Here is an 11,345-nt window from a genome sequence, read left to right as displayed (position 1 = left end):
ACTCAACATGTCCGCGTAAGTGGCACTCAATATGACGTCATACCTGTCACCCGCCTACATTATTACAGACCATTTTCGATTTAAAGCTTTCGTGACTGCAGGGATTCATCTTTTGGGTTCTTTCGGTAAAGTTACGTAGAAGGGAAATAATAAATACTTTTATTTTGTAAACAAAATAATAAATACTTTTATTTTATTATTTCCCTTCTACGTGACTTTACCGAAAGAACCAAGAAGATATTACAGACCAATTCAGACATTTTTGGTCACCACCGTGCCGCTTATAAATCTCAACGTTCGTCCTACAAAGTCCCCATCAACAAGGGAGAAATACAAACAAATAAACAAACGTTGTTTGCCCTATTGAAACGGCTGTACGCCGTATAGACCTGCAAAACTAAATTTCGCCGTACACGAATACAGAGTAAAACCGTATGGGTTGACATCTATATAAAACGTCGCTTGGTAAACCAACCTTTGTTGTTGTTGCTGCAATGCAATATGATTAAAACACACCAAGTGAAGTTCTATGTAATTTTTTTTTTTTAAAACGTTCCAATAATTTTATTTTTAAAACATATCATAACCCCATCGACGACCCTTGACCCGGTTGCTGCCCATATAAGGAAGCGGTCTCCAAGGTAACGGCAACGCCGGCGCGCGCGGTAACCATAGCGACGGCGCTGACACCACCACCACCACCACGACCACCTCCACCGCAACTCCCAATTCGAGCCCCAACAAACAAACAAACGCCGTCGCTCTCATCCCCAATTAAAACAACAACGACCACGCAATGGACTCGGAGGACCTGCAGCAGTGCATGGAGTACGTGTCCAGCTCGGGGCTGACGCTGAGCCCCGAGGAGGCGGCCGCGCTGCGCGTGTCACTGCGTGAGACGGGGTCGCTGATGCGTCTGAGCGGCGTGCGGCTGTGGGGCCGCGTGGTCGCGCTCGGCGGACGCGACTACCTGGTGGCAGACGGCGTGAGAGACGGGGCCGACGAGCTCACGGGCAGGACCACCCTCTACAGGTGAGTCGAATACGCCTCGGCAAGGTCAGGTCATTGACCCTTTTTTTTACCGGGTAAAAGGGTCAAGGGAAAGGGTAGAGGTGTCGACATGCCAAGGGGTAGGGTAGCGCGAAGTGTTACCTGGTAAATACGATGCATTGTTTACCGCTAAAAGCTCCGTGGCGCAGTCCGTGGCCTTCATTTAATAAGTAATATTTTAAAAATATATTTAAAAACACGCTTTAATGAAATGTACGAGTAATGGCAGAACTCCACGACTCCAGGAAGTGGCCCCGAAGCTTGCCATAACGTAAGAGGCTGTGGACAATTAGACCCAAGCCGAAACATAACATATAAAAAAATCATGTTTAAAAAAATATATATTTTTTTCTGATAGAATATAGTATTGTCATCAGTATGACATAATTATACCAAGTTTGCAGTCGATACCACATTGTGAAGTGAGTTAAAATTGAGTTACAAGATTTGAGGATACAACAACAACGACAACAACAACGACAACAATGACATCAACAAGCGTGTAAAATTGGAATAATCGAGAGTATTCTAAATGAATAAAGCGCTCTACCTAGCATTTACCGTTATAAACCTTTTTCTTGTGTAGTAGTACCCCAGTAATTACCCTGTAATCGGGTAATTTGTATGGGGTAAGGGTAAAGGTAGGGTAAAGGTAGGCTCGTTGCTTTTTACCTTACCTGCTAAAGGGTAAAAGGTAGGGTAGAGTGATTGTATTGTGGTAAGGTAAAAGGTAGGGTAAAGGTAGGCTCGTTGCTTTTTACCTTTTACCTTACCTTGCCGAGGCCTAGGTGAGTGTGAGAGAGGAGGGGGAGGAGGAGCTGGCGGTGGTGGAGGGGGGGTATAGGGTTGCAGAAAGCCGCGCTGTACGGGTGTGGAGTGGAAAGCGGAGGAGAGGGGGGCTCAGGGTTATAGTGCAGGAGCCGTGCTGTACAGGTGAGTAGTGGGGATTAGAGAGGGGGGCTCAGGGTTATAGTGCAGGAGCCGTGCTGGACAGGTGAGCAGTGTGGAGTAGAGAGGGGGGCTCAGGGTTATAGTGCAGGAGCCGTGCTGTACAGGTGAGCAGTGGGGATTAGAGAGGGGGGCTCAGGGTTATAGTGCAGGAGCAGTGCTGTACAGGTGAGCAGTGTGGAGTAGAGAGGGGGGCTCAGGGTTATAGTGCAGGAGCCGTGCTGTACAGGTGAGTAGTGGGGATTAGAGAGGGGGGCTCAGGGTTATAGTGCAGGAGCCGTGCTGTACAGGTGAGCAGTGTGGAGTAGAGAGGGGGGCTCAGGGTTATAGTGCAGGAGCCGTGCTGGACAGGTGAGGAGTGGGGAGTAGAGAGGGGGGCTCAGGGTTATAGTGCAGGAGCCGTGCTGTACAGGTGAGTAGTGGGGATTAGAGAGGGGGGCTCAGGGTTATAGTGCAGGAGCCGTGCTGTACAGGTGAGCAGTGTGGAGTAGAGAGGGGGGCTCAGGGTTATAGTGCAGGAGCCGTGCTGGACAGGTGAGGAGTGGGGAGTAGAGAGGGGGGCTCAGGGTTATAGTGCAGGAGCCGTGCTGTACAGGTGAGGAGTGGGGAGTAGAGAGGGGGTCTCAGGGTTATAGTGCAGGAGCCGTGCTGGACAGGTGAGGAGTGGGGATTAGAGAGGGGGGCTCAGGGTTATAGTGCAGGAGCCGTGCTGGACAGGTGAGGAGTGGGGATTAGAGAGGGGGGCTCAGGGTTATAGTGCAGGAGCCGTGCTGTACAGGTGAGCAGTGGGGATTAGAGAGGGGGGCTCAGGGTTATAGTGCAGGAGCCGTGCTGGACAGGTGAGGAGTGGGGAGTAGAGAGGGGGTCTCAGGGTTAAAGTGCAGGAGCCGTGTTGTACAGGTTAGCAGTGGGGAGTGGAGAGGGGGGCTCAGGGTTATAGTGCAGGAGCTGTGTTGTACAGGTGAGCAGTGGGGATTAGAGAGGGGGGCTCAGGGTTATAGTGCAGGAGCCGTGTTGTACAGGTTAGCAGTGGGGAGTGGAGAGGGGGGCTCAGGGTTATAGTGCAGGAGCCGTGCTGTACAGGTGAGTAGTGGGGATTAGAGAGGGGGGCTCAGGGTTATAGTGCAGGAGCCGTGCTGGACAGGTGAGGAGTGGGGAGTAGAGAGGGGGTCTCAGGGTTATAGTGCAGGAGCCGTGCTGTACAGGTGAGCAGTGGGGACTGGAGAGGGGGGCTCAGGGTTATAGTGCAGGAGCCGTGCTGTACAGGTGAGTAGTGGGGATTAGAGAGGGGGGCTCAGGGTTATAGTGCAGGAGCCGTGCTGTACAGGTGAGCAGTGTGGAGTAGAGAGGGGGGCTCAGGGTTATAGTGCAGGAGCCGTGCTGTACAGGTGAGTAGTGGGGATTAGAGAGGGGGGCTCAGGGTTATAGTGCAGGAGCAGTGCTGTACAGGTGAGCAGTGTGGAGTATAGAGGGGGGCTCAGGGTTATAGTGCAGGAGCAGTGCTGTACAGGTGAGCAGTGTGGAGTAGAGAGGGGGACTCAGGGTTATAGTGCAGGAGCCGTGCTGTACAGGTGAGTAGTGGGGATTAGAGAGGGGGGCTCAGGGTTATAGTGCAGGAGCCGTGCTGGACAGGTGAGGAGTGGGGAGTAGAGAGGGGGTCTCAGGGTTAAAGTGCAGGAGCCGTGTTGTACAGGTTAGCAGTGGGGAGTGGAGAGGGGGGCTCAGGGTTATAGTGCAGGAGCTGTGTTGTACAGGTGAGCAGTGGGGATTAGAGAGGGGGGCTCAGGGTTATAGTGCAGGAGCCGTGCTGTACAGGTGAGCAGTGGAGAGGAGAGAGGTGGGCTCAGGGTTATAGTGCAGGAGCCGTGCTGTACAGGTGAGTAGTGGAGAGTGGAGAGGGGTCTCAGAGAATGCAAGACCACGCTCCACAGTTGAGGAGGGAGAGGAGGCTCAGAGTTGGTGCAGGTGAGGAAGAGAGATAAAGAGGGCCAGGGTGAGGGTTAGTGCAGGAATACGCTGTGCCGGCGAGGAAAAGAGGGGATAGGCGGTCAGGGTTAGGGCAGGAGCGTGCTGTATAGATGACTGGGGCGTGTTGGCGTTCGTGTTATTTCAGTTGTTGGGGTTAGCATTCGAGTGTAGATCAGAAGCATGGTACAGATGGGGAAGATAGAGATAGGGTTAACGTTATTAGGGTTACGGATCTTTGCAGAATAACCTTCTATAACTACCTCTAAACAATACTCATCGTTCTCCCACTACTTATTTCCAACATCACAGTCTCTCACAAGATTCCTTCATCAATATTCCACCAATTAGCAAAGTACTTTCTAATGATCCCAGGCGTGCATTTTAAACCGCATACTTCGTCTCATTGGGCCCTCATTTGACTTAACTATTTGGGGTTAAACTGATTGAACGATTGATTGAACGAATGATCAATGAAGTTAATTAACAATGCAATGTGTATGCACACCTGCGCCTTGCAGTCTGGACGGACTGAAGTGGCAGCTGCTGGTGCAGAGCGCAGAGGTGCCCGACTTGCGTGCCCGCTTCCAGGGAGACCCCTCGTATGCGCACAAGCTGGAGCCAGAGCAGGGCGGCCAACAGAGCAATGGGGAGGCCCACGTCACGGACGAGGAGGCCACGGTGATGAGAGAGCTGCACACTGCTGACCCCTAAGTTCTGACCCTGTTTTTTTCTTCTTTTGTATGGCGGAGAGTTGATCAGCAACCATTGAAACGAAACTTTTTTGTTTATCAGGTAAGGCTCACTGAGCTATGTATCTCTGTTTCAGAAGTAACCTGGCCACAAATGATAGCTCAACGAAGTGGCTTATCATGTGGAAATATATAGTAGCCAAATACTCTAAACGTATGTTACTAAATGTGGAGGGAAAAACGGGAGGACCCGGAGAAAAACCAGAGGACTCGGAGAAAAATGCACACGACCACCGGGAGAACATGAAAACTCCAAATATGCACGAGTCAGGGTCGGGATCGAACCCACGAACTTCTGTATAGGGGTCATACATTTAGTACATACGCAAAAACCTGTCAAAACTTGACCCCTCCCTCCCTCCCTGTACGCACGTGTACTTTTTACACCCGCCCCCCACCTGCGTACGTACGCTTGATGCACCCCCCCCCCCCCCAGTATCCTATAGAATGGCCGATATTTAATCCACGCAGAAACGATCAAGGATTAATAATACTAACGTGTTTAAGCAAACAGATAGTCCACCGCCGGACTGTATAACTAATTTGAAGGCCAATGTAGACAAATCATTATCGAGGCTTCAACCCCCCCCCCCCCCCCCCGTTTCCTATGCGTACGTACATTGTCAGTAAACCCCCCCCATACGCAAGCGTACGCATTTGGGTTAACCCCCCCTCCATGCGTAAGTACTAAATGGATGGCCCCATACCAGGCGAGGTAGTTAACATCTCGCCACAGTGACGAGATTGGGTAGCCTTCTTGAGCCTCTAAAACCAAATCGGGGTTACTGTTCTGGCCCACCACACCCATCAATGAAGGCCCACCTCCCTGAGCCCACCAAACTCATCCCCACTTGCAGGGCTGCGTGGTGGACAGCAGAGGGCACTGGTGCAAAACCCATTCTACTATACCTTGCTTAAAAGTCTACGCTCCAAGCATTCAATCTGCGCTGACCAACGTGGACAATTTTGGTCAAATAACCCCAGGATCTGCACGGCGTAGCGAGCGCCTCGTGTAGACGTTGATTGACAAAGGGCCCTTCGTGTAAAAAAAACTAAAATTCTGCCACTGCTGCTGATTTTCATGCTGATGTCGTTTGTGCTCGTTGCGTGGGTGACCTGGCGAGGTGCAGGTGAAGGAGGAGGACCGGCTGGCGGCAACCATCACGGCCATCGAGCACGAGGCAGCGGTGGTGCCACGCGGGGCGTTCATGCGCACCCCACTCGGCAGAGTTCAGCGCAACCCAACTTTCCAAGGTTAGTGGTGCAGGACAAGTAACCGCTCAAGTACTTCAGCCCCAGTTCAAATACTATTTTTTCTATTTTCTTTTACCAGGTAATGATGCAGACTGAGCTATATAGCTCTTTTGCAGATGCGACCTGGCCACATATTATAGCTCAACTAAGTTGCTTATCACGTGGAAATGTATAGCAGCAATACTCTAAATGCATGTTTATTCTAAATGTGGAGGGAAAAACCGAAGGACCTGGAGAAAAATCCACACGACCACGGGGAGAGAGACATGCAAACTGCAAATATACAGGCATCGTCAGGGTCGGGATTGAACCCACGACCTCCTGTATACCAGGCGAGGGAGATAACATCTTTCCACCGTGCCACCCCATACAGTTGAATTGTGTAGCTATGAATGTACATGTAAAGCCCCACGGTGCTTTGCAGAGTAAATGTGAAATTGCTTACACACACCCCGCTGCTGGCGGAAGAGCATGCGTTAGAGAGGGCCTTAGATGGCTTTATATTATAAGAAAATCGCAGGTGCTCCAATATTTATATACATGTATTCCTTTCTAAATCGACTGCTGGATGGGTCATGGGGGGTTATTTGATCATATTGCTGTTCAGTGCGGGTTGATGAAGGCAGGGCGCATAGATGTCCGAGAATATAAGAATAACAATGGAATTTGCTGCACTGGTTACTGCTGTCCGCTGTGCAGCCCTGCAGCCTATAGCCTATAACACGTCATGCGTAGAGGTCACCAATCCAAGCAATGTCAAGTCTCAAAGCTGCTGAGCTTCAGAGATCTGATGAGATCTGGTGCAGTCCAAATGATGTGGTCACTGGCTGTAGAACTGTGAACAATCGGTATGTAAAGATTCCCACCCCCATGCTTTGAGTGTCGTAAATCAGAGTCAGGATCATTCTAAGCATCAATACATGTTGTTCTCGTATGTGCAATATTTTTTTGTTTTGTCTGTTTTGTTCTCTCTCGTTCATGCCATTAGCTTTCAGGAAATATTTGCATAGTGAAATTTGCTTGCATTGAAAGTGATAATTTCTTGACGAGTTTTAATTGTGCCCCCCCCCCTTCCACCCCTTCATTACATATTCACAAACATGCATAAATGCTTTCAACCTAAGTTGGAAATCGTCAAAAATACAGAGACTTTTAAAGTTGGTGTGTGTGTGTGGTGTGTGTGTGTGGCGCGTGCGTGCGTGTCTGCTGTGCATATCTGTGGCGCTGGGTGCAAGGGCTTTCACTGGAGGAGGCTGGGAAGCTGCGCTCATACCTCCACTGGAGACGCCCGGAGCGTCTGCCCAAACTCTCTCTGCTCGAGCGAGCGGAGCTGGACCCAGCGCTTGACTTCCTCGACCCCATCGAACACGACGTGCCGGCAGGTATGAATGACCGTCACGTCTGAGTGACCGCCACGCATGAGAGGAAAATGTCACAAGCAGAATAGTGGTTAAACCGTTTTTCAATTGACAATTCCATGAATGGTAAAAAAATAAGAGATATCAGCATCTGTCTAGGGCTTCTTGTGTAGAGCAAGAGAGGTCAGAGTGAAGATGGGTTCATTGGAGCATGCAGCACGTGAAAGCGTTGGGGACGTGACCACAATATGTTGACCACAATATGTTGACCACAATTCTCGGTTATGATTCAAGAAGTTATGGTTTTAAATGCCTAATTTGCACGACCTTGTTTGCATTGTCTTTTTTTCCATGTGTTCCATCTCATTCTTTGTATTACCCTAGAGGTAACGTGCACAATATTTGCACGAATTAAAAAAAAATACATTCTTACACACGCAGCTTAATTTCTCACCGCATATTTGATGAGTCACTGGAAGACTGAATTCGGCATGTGACTAGTTGCCACAGCAATAGTGAGAGGTACACTGAATGTGGTGTTCTCATCATCACATAAATATATTCTGAGTGACCAACCTGGACAGACCCGGCTGAAATAAGCCCTGCTTACGTGCATGATTTTTAGCATGAATCATGAGCATTCAAAATGTTTTAGACTTATCTTTAATTTCCTTAAATTTATGCCTACTAATCCAAGCTGGTGCTTCAGTAAAGAGTGTTGGTTTGGGATGCGTGTGAGTGCTCGCACGTATGAGTATGTGTGTGCTTGTGCGTCTGTGTGCGGTAGTGTAGTGGTTAGTGTGCTGCACTACGAACCTGGCGACCCAGGTTCAATTCCTGCTCACGGCCAATATCAATCACGATTATCTGAACCGGTTGTGGGCCTCCCCTAGGTCGACTCAGCCTGGTGCGGTGTGTAAACATCGCCACTAGGGAGACAAAGGCGGCCGGACGTGGTGTTGGCCACCCACCCCCTCGTGTGCTGTGCCAGCCTTCATAGGTGCTCTCTAACAGCACTTGCCCCAACAGTCTGTTTAGGCTATACGGGGGATCTTTGTCTTTGTGTGTGTGCGCATGTGCGGCAGGGTGCTGGAGCCTGCAGCTGGAGCGCGGCGGGGCGCTGGTCATTCTGCGCAGCCTGCTGTGGCCGGGCCTCACCTTCTACCACGTGCCCGGCACGCCACGGCACGGCTACATTTACATGGGGCTTGGCGAGAAGAACATCGACCTCCCCTTCATGATCTAGACCGCAGGGCAAGGCACCACATGTGTGACCAGAGCCACGCACATCGGCCGCATGTTTTGCCAACACCTATGGATTATGAGAAGGGCTGCTGTTTTTCTTTTTTACTTGGAGCTGCAAACTTATGTTTAAAAGTAAAAATTGTTTACATTTACAAAGTGGTACGATTAGCTTTGAAAAACAATCGGTAGCATATCCCATGAATCGGTAGGGTTGTAAAATATGCGGCCGCCTTTGTCTCCTGAGCGCTCGCGTTCTTTGGCCACATTTCTCCAAGTGCTCGTTTTAGGCGGGGCCGACTTGAAGAGTGGCGGGCGCTAATTGCAGGTTGTGTTGAGCTAGGGAAGAACCAGGATAGGTTCCAATATGCGGTGGCTGCTGGTCATAACGTGATCTGTGGCTGAGAATTTATCCCGAGTCTCTGGGATTGCAGTGTAATGCGTGTACCATGTTGATAGCACTCACACAAGTATTGGCTTGCAACAGTGTGGGAATTGAAGGGAACCTCATAATGCCTTATTTTATATGCACAGGGGCATGTTTAACCATGTAATACATAAATCAACTGCTCTTCGTGCGTCTTGTTCTCAGACACAAGCCCTACGTAAATATTGACGCTCTGCGGGTTCCCTATAATTTCATCCAATCACCGGCCATGCGTGAGTGCGAATTCCTGTTACTCCCTCACCACTACCCAAACCCTTCCCACCCAGCATGAGCTGTATTCCCATTCCCACAGACAACGTTAACTTGCACCACCGAGTTCCAGGTTGGAAATGCCATTGGAATGCACTGGTAGTGGACAAGGTGGGGCGGGGGGGGGAGTTGAGTTTAATAGAGGACATGTTGGGTCGGGGCAGTTCAAAGATGGCCCAGGGCTTCATCCGTTCTCCGTGCCCCAGGCAGTATGGTTCACTCCACCCTTCCACCACCGCCATCTCACATCATTTCTACATGCTGTCTCACTGTGGAGCCCCCATTGCGCCGGGTATTATGTTAATAAATTTGCGTTGGAAAATACCACCTCTGCATGTGTGTGTCGGTCTTCCTCGCCACTCTGTAGTGCTCTGTGTGTGAGGCTTGTGGTTATAAATTATATTGATCGGTTGGTTGGTGGCAAGGTGTTCATGTGCAGTGATAGGGGTTCTACCCCTTGAAAGGGAGACGTCTGTGTCATTGGACTCTCACCTGGATCTTAATAAAGGCGATTGACTTTAAAGTCCACACACTTCAACTCTCCAAATTGCCATCCACTCTATTGGTAATTGTATTTTTGTTGAGCAGGTGAAGACCCGTTGAGATTCATTATTGGGGCACCTGTTGGAAAGCAACGTTTCTATTGGGACAATTATTTTAAACAAATACATGTGTAGTTTTTAGCTTGGCACACATGGGGATATGTGTCTTTAATCTGTCATAGTGGTTTTCTGGACCGTATGATACAACATGCATTAATTTCACAAATGCAGTCCCATTTCAGGTCAAGCTCTTCCATCTTAGGAGCTGTCCATTGTGTAACATTCATCTTTGATTGCTTGAAGAGTATAATCACCGTTGTTCCTCAATCTCTTTTATCCCATGCTGTATCTCTCAACCGCATCAACAAGTGAAATAGTTTGGTGAATTTCCTGAAGGTCTCTTCACAGGAATTACTTTGCAGGGCCTTCCTGAAAATAGTCTTGAGACTCTGTGAGGCTTTCCTGGGCAAATGGTACCCTAATAATACTCCGTAAATAATATGATGCATTCTCTCTCCCATGTCTCCAGTTTTGTTCTGGATTCTCGGCTGTTGATAAAACTAACCTCTCATAAGAGATCGTGGTTCATTTTCATATTTGGCAACCACCTCACCGCAATCTGCAAGTCATAAAGAATTAGGTATTGAGAAAATATACAAGAGAGTGTGCAACGGCGCTGCGTGTTTGGACAAGGTGAAGGGAGAAAGATGAGGGATTGCACTCAACGCATCCTTAAATTCACTCGCGAACGTTCAACTGCCGACCTTCGACCGTGTGAAACGGAGACAGCTTTGCGAGGCCTTCATCCCGAAGTGATCGTGGCTGATGAAACAGTATGTATGACGAATGCCCACTGTATTATGATGATGATGATAACAACGATGATGATGATGGTTGACGTGCCCTAACGTCTTGCATCACAAGAACGATGCAGCCCCCAGTAATTGCCAATTAGTCGACGCCTTTGTCGGAAATCGAACCGTGGATTTTGGAGCGAACTGGACACCCATTTCAGTCAGTGCCGGATTATCCTCGTAGCAAAAGTAGCTTCATATGCTACGGGCCCCGCACTTTCAATGGCCCCGCGCTAAATGCTTTCAAGCTATCAATTCCGGTTCAGTGATTCAGCACTTGCGCTATTACTATAGTACTATGCTGCCTTCAACTTTTATGAACGACTGGGTGTTTAAGGTTAGCGATTTGTCGTATTATCTGGCTGTATAGCAAAATGAAAAAATGCAATTACTTTACTATGCAAGTAAAACATTTGTGTTTGAATATTTATGTTTTATTTTATTTAGGGCCCCTTTATAACACGTGCTACAAGCTCCGCACTAGCTTAATCCGGAACGGATTCCAGTCTTGAGAGGGACGAGGGCTTTGGATTAATAACGGGCGTGAAGTGAACCACGCTTCGGGCGGAACACAGGTTGCGCACAGCTGGCCCAAGTGGAGAAGATGGCACGGAGCCGATAGTGGCGCCACCCACGCACTGTTTACAATGAGCACACGGAGACTTTTAATAAACACGGACGAC

At 49.1% G+C, this 11,345-nt stretch overlaps 1 protein-coding gene across 1 annotated transcript; it reads left to right on the top strand.

Moving 5' to 3' along the window:
- The first annotated feature begins 644 nt into the window (after positions 1-644).
- RSPH9 (radial spoke head component 9) lies at positions 645-9,589 on the top strand. Its single transcript, XM_078610071.1, has 5 exons — positions 645-1,032; positions 4,485-4,644; positions 5,846-5,969; positions 7,205-7,351; positions 8,413-9,589. Exons 1-5 carry the CDS (start codon positions 797-799, stop codon positions 8,571-8,573), a joined length of 828 nt encoding a protein of 275 aa, XP_078466197.1. The 5' UTR covers positions 645-796; the 3' UTR covers positions 8,574-9,589.
- Positions 9,590-11,345: the final 1,756 nt, after the last annotated feature.

Source organism: Lampetra planeri, chromosome 33 (genome assembly GCF_965212315.1).
Source record: "Lampetra planeri chromosome 33, kcLamPlan1.2.h2, whole genome shotgun sequence".
NCBI classification, from domain to species: Eukaryota; Metazoa; Chordata; class Hyperoartia; order Petromyzontiformes; family Petromyzontidae; genus Lampetra; species Lampetra planeri.
Note: the sequence above shows the minus strand (reverse complement) of the source record. Positions and strands in the feature narration are given on the sequence as shown.